Source organism: Oncorhynchus gorbuscha, linkage group LG03 (genome assembly GCF_021184085.1).
Source record: "Oncorhynchus gorbuscha isolate QuinsamMale2020 ecotype Even-year linkage group LG03, OgorEven_v1.0, whole genome shotgun sequence".
NCBI lineage: Eukaryota > Metazoa > Chordata > Actinopteri > Salmoniformes > Salmonidae > Oncorhynchus > Oncorhynchus gorbuscha.
The window spans coordinates 54,125,198-54,143,376 of record NC_060175.1 but is presented as its reverse complement, the minus strand read 5'-3'; the positions used below and the strand labels follow the sequence as shown (position 1 = coordinate 54,143,376).

Sequence of the window (18,179 nt, the reverse complement as noted above, 5' to 3'; positions counted from 1 at the left end):
TAACGATGCATCAAGTCTGGAACCAACAAGACCCTGAACAGCTTCTACCCCCAAGCCATAAGACTGCTAAATAGTTAGTCCGGGTAGCTATTTGGTTAACTATTTAACTATCTGCTTTGACCCTTTTTGCATGACCTTTTTTGACTTTGATGTTAGATATTCTTCAAAGTAGCCACCCTATGCCTTGATGACAGCTTTGCACACTCTTAGCATTCTCTCAACCAGCTTCATGAGGTAGTCCCCTGGACAGCATTTCAATTAACAGGTGTGCCTTGTTAAAAGTTCATTTGTGGAATTTTGTTCCTTCTTAATTTGTTTTAGCCAATCAGTTGTGTTGTGACAAGGTAGGGGTGGTATACATAAGATAGCCCTATTTGGTAAAAGACCAAGTCCATATGGCAAGAACAGCTCAAATAAGCAAAGAGAAAGACATGAAGTTCAGTCAATCCATAAAGTGCAGTCGCAAAAAACATCTGGTTTACTCTTAGTGGGACTATTATTTGTTTTTCAACAGGACAATGACCCAACGCTTCCAGGATGTGTAAGGGCTATTTTGCCAAGAAGGAGAGTGATGGAGTGCTGCATCAGATGACCTGGCCATTACTATCACCCAACATCAACCCAATTGAGATGGTTTGGGATGAGTTGGACCACAGAGTGAAGAAAAAGCAGCCATCAATCAATCAATCAAAAAAATGTATTCATAAAGCCCTTCTTACATCAGCTGATGTCACAAAGTGCTGTACAGAAACCCAGCCTTATACCCTAGAGAGAGAGAGAGAGAGCCCCGAGCCCCCTGACACATACACTATAGCAGCATAAATACTGGAGGCTGAGACAGGGGGGTTGGGAGACACTGTGGCCCCATCCGACAAAACCCCCGGACAGGTCAAAACTACTTTGCCAAAGCATAGCCCCCACACCACTAGAGGGATATCTTCAACCACTAACTTACTATCCTGAAACAAGCCCAAGTATAGCCCACAAAGATCTCCCCCACGGCACTCAAGTGGTGCTCCCCTCCTAGGGACGGCATGGAGGAGCACCAGTAAGCCAGTGACTCAGCCCCTGTAATAGGGTTTGAGGCAGAGAATCCCAGTGGAAAGACACGCACTGCGGGTCGTTGCTCCAGTGCCTTTCTGTTCAACTTCACACTCCTGGGCCAGACTACACTCAATCATATGACCTACTGAAGAGATGAGTATTAAATAAAGACTTAAAGGTCGAGACCAAGTCTGCATCTCTCACATGGATAGGCAGACCATTCCATAAAAATTGAACTCTATAGGAGAAAGCCCTGCCTCTAGCTGTTTGCTTAGAAATTCTAGGGACAGTAAGGAGACCTGCGTCTTGTGACCGTCGCGTACATGCAGGTATGTACGGCAGGACCAAATCGGAAAGATATGCAGGAGCAAGCACATATACTGCTTTGTAGGTTAGCAGTAAAATCTTATAATCAGCCCTAGCCTTAACAGGAAGCCAGTGTAAAGAGGCTAGCACTGGAGTAATATGATCACATTTTTTGTTTCTAGTCAAGATTCTAGCAGCCGTGTTTAGCACTAACTGAAGTTCATTTAGTGATTTATCCGGGTAGCTGGAAAGTAGAGCATTGCAGTAGTCTAACCTAGATGTGACAAAAGCATGGATACATTTTTCAGCATAATTTTTGGACAGAAAGTTTCAGATTTTTGCAATGTTATATAGATGGAAAAAAGCTGTCCTTGAAACGGTATTGATATGTTCATCGAAAGAGAAATCAGGGCCAGAGTAACGTAGAGGTCCTTCACAGATTTATTTGAGATGACTGTACAACCATCAAGATTAATTGTCAGATTCAACAGAAGATCTCTTTGTTTGTTGGGACCTAGAACTAGCTGTTTTGTCCGAGAATTAAAAGTAGAACATTTGCCTCCATCCACTTCCTTATGTCTGAAACACAGGCTTCCAGGGAGGGCAATTTTGGAGCTTCACCATGTTTAATCGAAATGTACAGCTGTGTGTTGTCCACATAGCAGTGAAAGTTAACATTATGTTTCCAAATGACATCATCAAGAGGTAAAATATATAGTGAAAACAATAGTGGTCCTAAAACGGATCCATGAGGAACACCGAAATTTACAGTTGATTTGTCAGAGGACAAACCATCCACAGAGACAAACTGATATCTTTCCGACAGATAAGATCTAAACCAGGCCAGAACTTGTCCGTGTAGACCAATTTGGGTTTCCAATCTCTCCAAAATAATGTGGTGATCGATGGTATCAAAAGCAGTACTAAGGGCTAGAAGCATGAGGACAGATGCAGAGACTCAGTCTGATGGCATCAAAAGGTCATTTACCACCTTTACAAGTGCAGTCTCAGTGCTATGATGGGGTCTAAAACCAGACTGAAGCGTTTCGTATACATTGTTTGACTTCAGGAAGACAGTGAGTTGCTGCTTTTTCAAAAATGTTTGAGAGGAATGGGAGATTTGATAATGGTATGTTTGACTTTTTCAAGAGAGGCTTGATTACTGCCACTTTTAGTAAGTTTGGTATACATCCGCTGGATGGAGAGCCGTTTATTTTGTTCAACATAGAAGGGCCAAGCATAGGAAGCAGCTCTTTCAGTAGTTTAGTTGGAATAGGGTCCAGTATGCAGTTTGAAGGTTTAGAGGCCATTAATATTTTCAGCAATGTGTAAAGAAATATAATATTAAAAAACTAGAGTGTCTCCCTTGATCCTGGGTCCTGGCAGAGTTGTGTAGACTCAGGAGAACTGAGCTTTGGAGGAATACGAAGATTTAAAGAGGAGTCTGTAATTTGCTTTATAATGATCATGATCTTTTCATCAAAGAAGTTAATGAATTTATCACTGATCAAGTGAAAGCCATCCTCTCTTGGGGAATGCTGTTTTTAGTTAGCTTTGCAACAGTATTAAAAATAATTTTGGGATTGTTCTTATTTTTCTCAATTAAATTGGAAAAATAGGATGATCGAGCAGCAGTCTGAAGACTTCCAGTTTGGTGTAGCACCATTTCCGTTCCAATTTTCTGGACGCTTGCTTCAGAGCTCGGGTATTTTCTGTATACCAGGGAGCTAGTTTCTTATGACAAATATTTTTTTGTTTTTAGGGGTGTGACTGCATATAGGTTATTACGCAAGGTTAAATTAAGTTCCTCAGCTAGGTGGTTAACTGATTGTTGTTCTCTGATGTCCTTTGGTGGGTGCAGGGAGTCTGGAAGGGCATCTAGGAATCTTTGGGTTGTCCGAGAATTTATAGCACGGCTTTTGAGGATTTTTGGTTGGGGTCTGAGCAGATTATTTGTTGCAATTGCAAACGTAATAAATAAAATGGTGGTCCGATAGGCCAGGATTATGAGGAAAAATATTAAGATCCACAACATTTATTCCACAGGACAAAACTAGGTCCAGAGTATGACTGTGGCAGTGAGTAGGTCCAGAGACATGTTGGACAAAACCCACTGAGTCGATGATGGCTCCGAAAGCCTTTTGGAGTGGGTCTGTGGACTTTTCCATATGACTATTAAAGTCAACAAGAATTTTAATATTATCTGCCATGACTACAAGGTCCGATAGGAATTCAGCGAACTCAGTCAGGAATGCTGTATATGGCCCAGGAGGCGTGTAAACAGTAGCTATAAAAAGTGATTGAGTAGGCTGCATAGATTTCATGACTAGAAGCTCAAAAGACGTAAATGTATTTTTTTGTCAATTGAAATTTCCTATCATAAATGTTAGCAACACCTCTGCCTTTGCGGGATTAGCGGGGGATATGGTCACTAGTGTAACCAGGAGGTGAGGCCTCATTTAACACAGTAATATCATCAGGCTTAAGCCATGTTTCAGTCAGGCCAATCACATCAAGATTATGATCAGTGATTAGTTAATTGACTATAACTGCCTTGGAAGTGAGGGATCTAACATTAAGTAGCCCTATTTTGAGATGTGAAATATCACAATCTCTTTCAATAATGGCAGGAATGGAGGAGGTCTTTATTACAGTGAGATTGCTAAGGCAAACACCGCCATGTTTAGTTTTGCCCAACCTAGATCGAGGCACAGACACGGTCTCAATGGGGATAGCTGAGCTGACTACACTGACTGTGCTAGTGGCAGACTCCACTAAGCTGGCAGGCTGGCTAACAGCCTCCAGCCTGGCCTGCACCCTGCTGCCTGGCCTGCACCCTATTTCAGTGTGGAGCTAGGGGAGTTAGAGCCCTGTCTATGTTCGTAGATAAAATGAGAGCACCCCTCCAGCTAGGATGGAGTCCGTCACTCCTCAGCAGGTCAGGCTTGGTCCTGTTTGTGGGTGAGTCCCAGAAAGAGGGCCAATTATCTACAAGGGGCAGAAAACAGTTTTCAACCAGCGATTGAGTTGTGAGACTGCTGTAGAGCTCCTCACTCCCCCTAACTGGGAGAAGGCCAGAGACAATTACTCGATGCCGACACATCTTTCTAGCTGATTTACACGCTGAAGCGATGTTGCGCTTGGTGACATCTGACTGTTTCATCCTAACATTGTTGGTGCCGACGTGGATAACAATATCCCTATACTCTCTACACCAGTTTTAGCATTAGCCAGCACCATCTTCAGATTAACCTTGATGTCGGTAGCCCTGCCCCCTGGTAAACATTGTATGATCGCTGGATGATTCGTTTTTAGTCTAATTCTGCGGGTAATGGAGTCGCCAATGACTAGGGCTTTCAATTTGTCAGAGCTAATGGTGGGAGGCTTTGGCGTCTCAGACACCGTAACGGGAGGAGGAGAGACCAGAGAAAGCACGGCCTCTGACTCCGACGCGTTGCTTAATGGGGAGAACCGGTTGAAAGTTACTGTCAGCTGAATGAGCGACACTGGTTGAGCAATCCTACAGCATTTCTCTCCAGAAGCCATGAGAAAATTGTCCGGCTGCGGGGTCTGTGCGAGGCGATTTATATTATTATCTGTACTTATTGGTGGCACAGACACTATTTCATCCGTTCCTACACTTGCCTAACGATTGCTCTGAAGCTGGGCTTGCAGCACAGCTATCCTCGCCATAAGGAGATCGTTCTCCTGTATAGTATGAGTACAGCGACTGCAATTAGATGGCATAATGTTAATGTTACTACATAGCTCCGAATGGTGGAGGTCCTGATGAACCACATCCAGATAAAGCGCCTGGGGTGAAAAAGTTGAATGAAAAAAGTCGAAAGAGGTCAAAAATGTAAATATAAAACGGTAATTAAAAAGTAAAAACTGTAAAGTTGGCAGGTAGAAAAGTAAGGTTAGCTACAAACCGCACAGCAGCACATAAACAAGTCTACAAGTTCTAACCGGAAATGACGTCAAATCAGTCCTTGTAAAAGGATATGTAAAAGCATATGTTGGAACTCTTTCAAGACTTTTGGGAAAGCATTCCAGGTGATGCTGGTTGAGAGAATGGCAAGCATGTGCAAAGCTGTCATCAAGGCAAAGGGTGGCTACTTTGAAGACTCTAAAATCTAAAATATATTATGATTTTTTTAACACTTTTTTGGTTACTACATGATTTCATATGTGTTATTTCAGAGTTTTGATGTCTTCACTATTATTCTATGATGTAGAAAATAGTAAAAATAAAGAAAAACCCTTGAAGGTGTCCAAACTTTTGACTGGTACGGTACGTATCTACCTCAATGAGCTTGTACCCTTGCACATCAACTTGGTACTGGTACCCCGTGTATATAGCCAAGTTATTGTTACTTATTGTGTATTTATTATTACTTAGATGTTTTATGTTTTATTACTTCTGTATTATTTCTCTATTTAATTTCTCTTCATTTTTGGGAAGGGCCCATGAGTAAGCACTTCACTGTTAACGAAGCATGTGACGAATACCATTTGATATGATTTGATGTATGTTTATCAGTTGCAGTAATATAGTTGCTTGAGGGGAGGCTGATTATATCAGGGCCACTGTGCTATTCAGCCAGCGAGTCAGGCAATGTGTATCTCTGGAGCCCTGATCCTGGAGTTATATAGTAGTGAGTCCCACTGTGGCCCGCACTACACTCAACCGCCTCTTCTCTTCTCCTCTCCTCTGAGTCTTCATCCCAGAGACTCTCTCCTTCCCGTGCCGATGATTGATTCACAACCTGAAACAGAACTATTCACTCTTCTTCTCCTCTCTCGCTGCACAGGGTTCATTATTTCCCTCTCCTGGCTCATTACTAGCAGTCTACGTGTCGGTTGGAGATATTGCCTACTCCGCACCGAACCAATGCAGGAAGGACTGCTGCTGCTGCTGTAAACAGCACTGTTGAAACACTAGGAAAAGGGAATTTAATCAACGCTTTGAAAGTTTTTGCCATGAAGAAGACAAAAATAACACCCTCCTCTGCCAGAGTGTAGTCTGAGTAGCTAACGGCTTGTGTGTGTTTATTAGAAGAAGAAGAAAAAATCTGGATGCAATCATTCTGGCTCTGAAATTATACTTCAGTCTGCTCTCCTGGCCCAAAGAGCTATTCTGGGAGATGGAGTGTGTTCTTTACATGGTCTAGTCAGTGGAAAAGCAGGCTTTACTGTAACAGCAAAGAAGTTGCCCTTTAATTCAGTGGTGTAGGGCTTTCAAAACAAATGGCCACTGGATTGCAAAAAATGTGGCCTATTAATTACCATTTGAAGAATAATTCATTATTTAACAGGCCTGCATTGACACTGACATTATTTTTTAATAAAAACAATATGTCAGAATAATGTGTGCATTGCCTGACTAAATAGACAGCATGCTCCCGACACAAACACACTAGTGGGTGGCAGTTAGCCTAGCGGTTGGAGCGTTGGGCCACTAACCGAAAGGTTAAAGGTTAAAATTCTTGAGTCGACATGGTGAAAAGCAAGGCACTTAAACCTAATTTGATCCAGCTGTGCTGAACTACTACAGCTGACCCTATAAAACTGCACCTGTTCATGTGGTAGCTAGCTAGCAAGTTGCTAAAACTAGATGTTGTTGAGGGGTTACTTTATCATATTTTAAAAGGAGAAAGCAAACAAAAACCGGGTTCCCTTTGTAATGGAACACTTTGTATGGAAAACCAAGTTGAAGCCAACATTGGATGCTGTCTTGCTCATAATAACCGCACATGGTTTTACGACAAAAAAGCACAACAACGCAACACTCTTCAATTGAGATGACAGGAAAAAAATGAAAGCACCTACATCTCTTAAATCAGAAATAAAATAATGGAATAATTATAACTTAACTAAATCAGCTACCAAAACTTCACTAACTATTCAAGGACCAAATAGCCTAGATATGTCAGATTTTTAAACTCTACGGGATCTGTGTCCCCCCTATGCGGCACGGTTGAGCTAATGTAGGCTAATATGATTAGCATGAGGTTGTAAGTAACAAAAAAAATCCCAGGACATAAACATATCTGATATGGGTAGGAAGCTTAAATTCTTCTTAATCTAGCTGCACAGTCCAAATTACAGTAGCTATTACAGTGTAAGAATACCATGCTATTGTTTGAGGAGAGTGACAATTATGAACTTGAAAATGTATTAATAAAGCAATTAGGCACATTTATGCAGTCTTGATATACAGACATACAATGGTTCATTGGATCAGTCCACGACTTTGTACATACACTGATGCCATTTAGTGGCCAAAGTCCAAATTGTGCCTGAGCTGGAACAATTCATTGTGGACTTTCTCTTGCATTTCAAAGATGATGGCACAATAAAAAAAGAAAAACGCATGTTTTTTTCTTTGTATTATCTTTTACCAGATCTAATGTGTTATATTCTCCAACATTTATTTCACATTTCCACAAACTTCAGTGTTTCCTTTCAATATCCATATCCTTGGTTCAGGTCCTGAGCTACAGGCAGTTAGATTTGGGTATGTCATTTTAGGTGAAAAAAAGGGTAGGACCCCCCCATAGAGTAGACCCCACCCCCCTCCTTAGCCCTGACTGGGAGGGAGGCATGCTCAGGTCTAGGTTTGCATCCCTCCTGGAGAGGACGACTGCATTGCCGTGCGGGGCCTCCGACCTGTGGATGACAGAGTAGTGCTGTAAGGACAGGAACCAATGGGTGACATGGTCATTCGCGTCCTTACCTCTTGCCATCCACACAAGGGGGGCATGGTCAGTGATCAGGGTGAACTTCCTCCTGAGAAGGTAATACTTGAGTGTGTCCAGTGCCCACTTCACGCCTCAGGAGGAGCTTCCTGCTGACATAGATGATTGGGTGCTCCTCGCCTTCCTGCTCTTGGGACAAAACGGCCCCTACCCCTGTGTCAGACGTGTCTCTCTGGCCTAGGAGGTTTTTTGAGAAGTCCGGAGTGACGAGTACCGGGTGCGAACATAGCGTATCCTTCAGGGCCTGGATCGCCGCCTCCGTGTCCTCCGTCTGGGGTAATCGTGCCTTCGTTAAGTCTGTGAGGGGAGAAGCACCCCCATTTCTAGCATTGTCATAACTTCCCACTGGACCACCACCCTCCGGGCTCCTGGTATTGTTCTCCGGGACGTGTGTGGATATGATGTTCCACGAGATCCTTGCACCCCGACACCTCGGAGAACACGGCCATATTCCGCAGGACCAACTCTCTGAGCTCTTGTCTTGGATTGGGCTGAGGTCTTCTCCCATTGCAACTTAGACCGAGGGCGGGCCCTGCTGTGGCCGGGTCCACGTTACGCACAGTGCCTCACGTGTGTGCCACTGGAGTAAAGTTCACATGGTAAAGCTGGAGGGGTCTTCTCTGCACCGGTTGGCGGAACTTATAGTTGATGTCACCTACTCGCTCAACAATGTTGTAGGGCCCATGCCTCGTAGCCAGGAATTTACTCTCTGTTGTAGGGATCAGCACCAAGACCTTCTCACCTGGTTGGGCCCCCCTGGTTGTAGACTTCGGGGTGCCCAGCTCCCGTATTTCCAGTAGAGGGCGCCAACGTCATTTCACGTACCTCCCATCTATTACCATCCCCCGGGTAGACCTGGGATACCACAATGTTTTACAAATGAATGAAAAATAAAAAGCTGAAATGTCCTGAGTCAGTAAGTATTCAACCCCTTTATTATGGCAAGCCTAAATAAGTTCAGGAGTGAAAATGTGCTGAACAAGTAAAATTATAAGTTGCATGGACTCACTCTGTGTGCAATAGTAAAATGTAACATTCTTTTTTAATGACGACCTCATTTCTGTACCCCAGACACAATTATCTGTAAGGTCCCTCAGGCAAGCAGTAAGTTTCAAACACAGATTCAACCACAAAGACCAAAGCCTTGCAAAGAATGGCACTTATAGATGGTTAAAAAAAGCAGACATTGAATATCTCTTTCAGCATGGTGAAGTTATTAATTACACTTTGGATGGTGTATAAAAACACCCAGTCACTACAAAGATAAATGCGTCCTTCCTAACTCAGTTGCCGGAGAGGAAGGGAACCACTTAGAGGTTTCACCATGATGACTTTAATGGTGACTTTAAAACAGTTACAGAGTTTAATGGCTGTGATAGGAGAAAACTGAGGATGGATCAACAAAATTGTAGTTACTCCACAATATTAACCTAACTGACAGAGTGAAAAGAAGGAAGCTTGTACAGAATACAAATATTCCAAAACATGCCTCCTGTTTGCAAAAAGGCAGGTAATACTACAAATAATGTGGCAAAGCAATTAACCTTTAAGTATTATGTTTGGGGCAAATCCAATACTACACATTACTGAGTACCACTCCATATTTTAAAGCATAATGGTGGCTGCATCATATTATGCAGCCACCATTAAGCACAGGCAAAATCCTAGAGGAAAACCTGTTTAAAGGAGATTAATTCACCTTTCAGCAGGACAATAACCTAAAACCTAATGCCAAATCTACAATGGCGTTGCTTACCAAGAAGAGTAATAATGTTCCTGAGTACTCAAACAGGAAACTGATTACCTAAAAAAAAGATAAGAAACTTAAAGAGCCGAAGTAAGCAGTACTACCTTCATATGAGTAATACAAATGCAGCTTTTTTTGTAAGGTATACTTAAATGTAACGCCCCCACTAAGCCACGCCTCCAATCAGTGCGACTTGCCTTTTCGATTGAATTGTAGAGTTACCACCCATGGCTGTATATCTTGGGCAAATATAAAAAGTTATATATCAACTATTACATATATCATAAGACCTTATACTGTGGCCTGAAATTCCACAAACATCCCCCAAAGATTGTTTAGAGATCATCCAACCAGGATTTCTGGAAAACCTGAGAAATGTACCAGAATGTTGCAACCCTAACTGTAAATCACATTATACTGGCTTGTAAAAGTATGTGTAATTCCTATTGGAATCTAGCCAGCATTAGGCTATCCAACAGTTGAAATGTGTTTTAATCCGCAACTAGCACTCGTAATGTCTGCCAGGGTTAAGCACCGTGGATGAAACTACCTAAGCCTGTTAAACTGGAACAACCATTTCAGTAACGGGTGCAAGAATTAAATTATTGGCTTAGTTTACACTGAAAAAATAATCTAAACACATCAAAACATGCAACAATTTCATAGATTTTTGTGAGTTACAGTTCATATAAGGAAATCAGTCAATTTAAATAAATAAATTAAGCCCTAATCCATGGTTTTCACGTGACTGGGAATACAGATATGTATCTGTTAGTCACAGATACTTTAAAAAAAGGGTAGTCGTGTGGATCAGAAAAACAGTCCGTGACTGGTGTGACTACCATTTGCCTCATGCAGTGCGACACATCTCCTTTGCATAAGGTTGATCAGGATGTTTGTTATGGCCAGAGGAATGCTGTTCCACTCCTTTTCAATGGCTGTGGGATGTTGCTGGATATTGGCGGGAACTAAAAGACGCTGTTGTACACGTCAATCCCGAGCATCCCAAACATGCTCAATGGGTGACATGTCTGGTGAGTACGCAGGCCATGGAAGAACTGGGACATTTTCAGCTTCCAGGAATTGTATACAGAGCCTTGTGACATGGGGCCGTGCATTATCATGCTAAAACTTGAGGTGATGGTGGCGGATGAATGGCACGACAATGGGCCTCGGGATCTCGTCATGGTATCTCTGTGCATTCAAATTGCCCTTGATAAAAAAGCAATTGTGTTCGTTGACCGTAGCTTATGCCTTCCCATAGCATAACACCGCCGCCACCATGGGTCACTGTTCAAAACGTTGACATCAGCAAACCTCTCGCCCACATGATACCATACACGCTGTCTGCCACCTGCCCGGTGCAGTTCAAACTGGGAATCTTCCATAAAGAGCACACTTCTCCAGCCTGCCAGTGGCCATCGAAGGGGAGTATTTGCCCACTGAAGTTGGTTACGACTCCGAACTGCAGTCAGGTCAAGACCCTGGTGAGGACGAGCACACAGATGAGCTTCCCTGAGGCGGTTTCTGAAGGTTTGAGCATAAATTCAATTGTACAAATCCACAGTTTCATCACCTGTCCGGGTGGCTGGTCTCAGACGATCCCGCAGGTGAAGAAGCCGGATGTGGAGGTCCTGGGCTGTTATGGTTACACATGGTCTGCGGTTGTTAGGCTGGCTGGATGTACTGCCAAATTCTCTAAAACAACATTAGAGGTGGCTTATGGGGGAGCAATTAACATTCAATTCTATGGCAACAGCTCTGGTGGACATTCCAGCATTCACCATGCCAATTGCACACTCTGTCAAAACATGAGACATCTGTGGAATTTACTGTCCCCAGCTAAAGGGGGACAGTAAATAAACCTGTATAATGATCATCTTGTTTAATCAGCTTCTTGATATGCCACACCTGTCAGGTGGATGGATTATCTTGGATATGTAGAAATGCTCACAAACAGAGATGTAAACACATTTGTTCATAAAATTTATTTTAGCTCATGAAACATGCCACCAACACTTTACATTTTCATTTATGTTTTTGTTCACTACTGTATATATGGCAAGACTGGAAATGGTTGTCTAACATTGATCAACAACCAATTTGACAGAGCTTGAAGATTTTTGAAAATAATAATGGACAAATGTTGCACAATCCAGGTGTCACGGACGTCGTCGTGGAAATGACTGGACCAAAGCGCAGCGTGATGAGCGTACATTTCTTTTGATTTGAAATGAATGTCGCCAACAAACCAAGGACACGACCGTGAGACTTAACTTGGGCAACAGTGCCACTAACAAAGATAACTACCCACACCTGCGAAAGGAAAAGGCTGCCTAAGTATGATTCCCAATCAGAGACAACGATAGACAGCTGCCTCTGATTGAGAACCACACCCGGCCAAACACAAAGAAATAGAACACATAGAAATAATGAACTAGAATGCCCACCCTACTCACACCAGGTATGGAATACTCTTAGTGACTTACCTAGAAAGACTCACAGCTGTAATCTTTGCCAAAGGTGCTTTTACAAAGTATTGACAAAGGCTGTGAATATATATAATAATAATATATGCCATTTAGCAGACGCTTTTATCCAAAGCGACTTACAGTCATGCGTGCATACATTCTACGTATTACTTATGTAAATTACATATTTCACTTTTTCATTTTAAATACATTTGCTAAACATTTTCTAAAAACATGCTTTCACTTTGTAATTATGGAATATTGTGAGTAGATGGGTGTGAATTTGGAATTCCGGCTGTAACACAACAAAATATACAATAATGAATACTTTCCCCTAGATATTTTTTTTTACATTATTACAAAAGAAATTCACTGGACCAAGCAGGCCACGTTATGATCGACTGGCCAGAAGGTTTTCCAAAACCTTCCCTGTGTTCCGGTGTCATTGTTGCCTATTCAGAAAGTTGTTTTATCTTTGGTCAATTGCACATTACTGTTTGAATAAATCAGGATGATAGTGTAACGGATGTGAAACGGCTAGCTTAGTTAGCGATGTGCGCTAAATAGCGTTTCAATCGGTTACGTCACTTGCTCTGAGACCTTGAAGTAGTAGTTCCCCTTGCTCTGCAAGGGCCGCGGCTTTTGTGGAGTGATGGGTAATGATGCTTCGAGGGTGACCGTTGTCGATGTGTGCAGAGGGTCCCTGGTTCGCGCCCGGGTATGGGCGAGGGGACGGACGTAAAGTTAGACTGTTACAATAAGAAAAAGCTCATTTTGAACCAAAAACTAACGTGACAAGGTCCAAAAAGAATTGCTGTCACTCTTGCGACCAGTTAAGAATGTGTCTCACTGCGAAGTCAAACGGTCGCAAATGCGACTGTTTTGGTCGCGATAATGAACCCTGTCGGTGAAAAATAGCAGGAGAGCATACGACTAGAAAACAAGCTTTCTGATCAAATATTTGAGGAAGCAATAATTAAAACTTGCAATATTCACGGGATAGTGTTTTACCACAAAGTCGACAGACACCACATACCAATTTTTTTATGTCAAGTTTGGTCGGAGAATCCTTTATTGCTAAATAATGCAGGCTAGTATCTGGCTAGCAGCTAGCTATGGCACATTTGCTACAGTAGCTTGCGATCTGAAGTTGTTTCTATCAGGAATATTAACACGGTGATACTCCGTCTTCACCCCTCCTCCACATTTACTGGATTGGTTGAACAGTGCAAAAGAGAACCGACCGCAACAGCTTCTCCGTCATATGCGGCATTTCGTTTCAGGTGTTTCTTTAACACCCACTACATGAAGTTAGTCCTGCTGTATCCTTTACCTTCTACTAGCCATTAGGAAGGCTTGCAACGAGCATAGCAGATGCCTCATACGTCATGAATGATTGGTGTTGTCAAAAGAAAATAAGTGAACCTTTATGTAGAACAAGATTTGTTTCCCAATAAATTTACTCACCTAGAAATGTGCATTTCTTACATAAAATGTAGTTGTACATAACTATCTGTTCCTCCTAATACTACTAAAAGATTAGAACTGTTTTGAAATCATGTGCATCTAAACTAGCTATTACTGCAGGAATGGTAATGGCTCATTTACAAAGGCTAAATGCCTTATTCCATGTATCATTTATTTTTGTTGTTTCCTCATACATTCATGATCCTTCCATAAGGACGTGTTATTTTCCTCTACCACAGAGTGAAACCTCGCATTGATTTTCCACCAGAGATGAGGAATCCATTTTTTCTTCTCATAATAGGGACATGATTGATGGCTCCACTGAGATGGCACCTCGGTCAAATTCACTCGCCTCCTCCTCCTCCCACTGTATTTCACTCTGCTTCCTCTGCTGCCAAATCAACAGGATTGTTCAGCAGCCAGAAACCCATCCAGAGAGGATCATATTCATATTGCGTGTATTCAGGGAACTGTATGGTTTGTTCAGAAAGAAAAATAGTTACTGCTGCTCCTGGTGGTATTAATCGTCCCAAGGCTGAATACTGAGTATGTGTTGCTGCTGTGGGCCAGATTCATGGAAACCTATTCAGTTATATAAAGTGACATCAGCAATGCAAGTACAGGGCTGGCTGGCTCACTGTTGAGTAAAAAAGAAACACGCAATCCAGGCTACTGGAGACTTAAGTCTTTGTATAGTAGAGTTATGTGATGGATGAATATGAATGAATCCGGTTATTTTCAAGGTCCCATGGCATACAATGTTCTCTAAAGATTTGAATCGAAGTCATTATCATGTTGAGTTCAAAGTGTGTTATGATCTCAATGACCGGCATATTCCATAAACCCATTTTGAAAATGATAAGTGCATGCTGGCTAATGTGTGCATTGATTGAAAGAATACATGTTTTGGTCTGCACCTTAATTGTTAGCAATGACAGGCTACCTCTAGACTGGATACCTCTAACACAATGCCAGGCCTGGTCTTATGTAACCTCACTCAGATAGAGTATTGTTACACTTATGTTCAGCAAAGTGGACTGCTACAGTAGGTAGGTGAGGGATTTAACATCCAGCAGGAGCCAATTACAATTGTGCCATTTAGCGCTAATAGTGACATGCTTCCTTATGGGCCCTTTGCAACAACGCAGAGAGGAAAATATAGAAGTAACAGAAAAATAATAACACAAGGAATAACTACACAATGAGTAACGATAACTATATACACAGGGTAAGTACTGCGTCGATGTGCAGGGGTGTGATGTAATTGACGTAGACGTGTACCTACAGGTACAGTGACTAGGAGAAGGGATAGATCATAAACTTTAGCAACAGCGTTTGTCACGGTGCTCTTATTCAGATGTTTAGTAGTGAGATGGAACTCGTACCTATGACCGCAGCACAGCCACGTGAAAGAAGTTGTTTTAACGTGCCTTCTCATGTACAATTGCTTTCATGTGTATTGTAGCAACAATGTGCTCGGTCTTGTTAACAGGTGGTGCTGGTGTGAATTCCCTGTGAAGGGCAGGAGCTGCCATGCCATTTGGCTGTTTGACACTCGGGGAGAAGAAGGATTACAACAATCCCTCAGAGGTGACTGATAAATATGACCTTGGACAAATTGTCAAATCGTGAGTATTCCTTCACGACGTCTAAACGACTGTTGCATTCTGTATTCTGGGACTGGGGCTTAATAGGAACACACATGCCTCTTCCTTTCAGTAGAAGCTTTGACCGTTTTAAAATGTTTCTCTTGTTTGTTCTTGTGTGTGGTCCTGATTTAAGGGAGGAGTTCTGTGAGATCTTCAGAGCGAAGGATAAGAACACACTCAAAATGTTCACCTGTAAAAAGTTTTTGAAAAAGGACGGGAGGAAAGTGAGGAAAGCTGCCAAGAATGAAATTGTGATCTTGAATATGTGAGTGAAATTCAGTTTTTGGCTTATTCATTAATGCAAAGCTTTATCCTTGGCGTCTGAAATGCCACAGGAAAGCATGAATCATTCTGTTACGATTATCTCTAGTTTTACAATTCACATGTATGCAATTGAAATGGCGGGGGGGCAGTAGAGATAGTTAACAGAAATGAGTTAATAATGGTTACTAAATACTAACGTTCTTGTTTCCATAGCATCCCCGTAATGTTTCCATAACATCTCTATAACATTCCCATAAACACCAGTCCTGTTCAGCTTGAATGATCCATTTGCCTGTAACAAATAGTTACAATAAAGCAATATCTCTTGAGCAGTCCAGTCCAGTCCAGTCCAGTCCAGTCCAGTCTTGAATTTGAAGTAGAAAGAGTCACAGACCCATCAGTAATTTTAAAAACAAATATTAAAATGAAATTGAAACTATTGGGATTCCATTAATTAAAACATTATTTAACTTAAAACTGTGAATAAAATATGCCAATCAAGATTCCGTTAAATACCTAATTAACCGAAAGGTTGCAAGACCAAATCCCCAAGCTGACAAGGTAAAAAATCATTCTACCCCTGAACAAGGCAGTTAACCTGCTGTTCTTATGCTGTCGTTGAAAATAAGAATTTGTTCTTAATTGACTTGCCTAGTTAACCTCTCTTTTGTTTTAAGCACCTCCATAGCACTTTGTCATCACCTGTGAGTATTGTTTTTGTTTATGGTGTTTGTGTTTGATTGCTGGTGGGAAAAAGGGGAAACCAAGACCAGTCGCCCATGGGCATACACTACCCGTAGGTGAACTTTGTTAAATACACTAGGTAGAACTGGGCGGACCACCCACTGTATTTTTGGTTAGTTAGTTAGCTGTTAAAGTAGGCTAGTCTAGCTTAGGGGTGTGTTTTTGTATATTTATTGTTTCTTTCCTTGGGTCCAGCTCAGCCCCTTTTCCTGCTCCCCCCATTACCGTGTGTTTATAAATAAACCTGGAGTTTGAAGGTAGATTTCTGTTGTCGTGGTTATTTCGTTCACACTTTTACTTTGTCACAATAATAATTTGCATGAGTTATGTTACGGGTCTCATTACCATCCCCCCTAGACTGTCGGGCCAAAAGGGATTCGTAACATAAGTGGGGCCTCATCCGGGATATGTCATAACTGACACCCATGCCGCTCATGTAGATTGTTGTAGTGGTATAGTTCAGTGTTGAGCGTCATAGCTGAAGTAGCATTAGTGTTTGCTATTTTCTTTGGCAATTGTGAAGTAGTGTAAAATGACTACTTTTGATTTGAGATCCTTTTTGGATAACCCTTCGTGGGAGGTTTTTGACAAATGTCGTAGAGTTGATTTAATGACCTTGGCTGACCATTATTCAGTATCGATTCCGCAGAGTTTAGTTAAGGCGGAGGTTAAACGGCTAGTATTAAATGTATTTGTTATGTTTTGTCATTGATTATCATGTCCCTGTGCTTCCCCTTCTATTCGTTTCCCTCTGCTGGTCTTATTAGGTTCTTTCCCTCTTTCTATCCCTCTCTCTCCCCCTCCCTCTCTCCCTCTCTCGCTCTCTCTCTCTATCGTTCCGTTCCTGCTCCATTTCGTGGCTGCTTGTTCGGACTGCGCGCAGACTAAGTCAGGTAACTCTCCTCCTGCCAGTCATCTCAGACCGCTTCCCATTCCTTCTCGACCATGGTCTCACATCGCCTTAGACTTTATTACCGGTCTGCCTTCGTCTGTGGGGAAGACTGTTATTCTTACGGTTGTCGATAGGTTCTCTAAGGCGGCACATTTCATTCCCCTCGCTAAGTTTCCTTCCGCTAAGGAGACGGCACAAATCATCATTGAGAATGTGTTCAGAATTCATGGCCTTCCGTTAGACGCCGTTTCAGACAGAGGCCCGCAATTCACGTCACAGTTTTGGAGGGAGTTCTGTCGTTTGATTGGTGCTTCCGTCAGTCTCTCTTCCGGTTTTCATCCCCAGTCTAACGGTCAAGCAGAAAGGGCCAATCAGACGATTGGTCGCATATTACGCAGCCTTTCTTTTCGAAACCCTGCGTCTTGGGCAGAACAGCTCCCCTGGGCAGAATACGCTCACAACTCGCTTCCTTCGTCTGCTACCGGGCTATCTCCGTTTCAGAGTAGTCTTGGGTACCAGCCTCCTCTGTTCTCATCCCAGCTCGCCGAGTCCAGCGTTCCCTCCGCTCAGGCTTTTGTCCAACGTTGTGAGCGCACCTGGAGGAGGGTCAGGTCTGCACTTTGCCGTTACAGGGCGCAGACTGTGAGAGCCGCCAATAAACGTAGGATTAAGAGTCCTAGGTATTGTCGCGGTCAGAGAGTGTGGCTTTCCACTCGTAACCTTCCCCTTACAACAGCTTCTCGCAAGTTGACTCCGCGGTTCATTGGTCCGTTCCGTGTCTCTCAGGTCGTCAATCCTGTCGCTGTGCGACTGCTTCTTCCGCGACATCTTCGT

General features: G+C 42.5%; 1 protein-coding gene across 3 annotated transcripts in view; it reads left to right on the top strand.

The window, feature by feature from the left end:
* Positions 1–18,179, top strand: part of LOC124020942 (caM kinase-like vesicle-associated protein) — a 46,986-nt gene that overhangs the window by 15,768 nt on the left and 13,039 nt on the right. For 2 of the 3 annotated variants that reach the window (XM_046336265.1, XM_046336258.1), the window contains exons 2-3: positions 15,289–15,424; positions 15,579–15,710. In XM_046336265.1, coding sequence (XP_046192221.1) covers positions 15,330–15,424; positions 15,579–15,710 — 227 coding nt within the window. In that variant the 5' untranslated portion in view covers positions 15,289–15,329. Of the gene's footprint in view, positions 1–15,283; positions 15,425–15,578; positions 15,711–18,179 lie in introns of those variants that run through there. The other variant, XM_046336271.1, reaches the window with a different exon arrangement.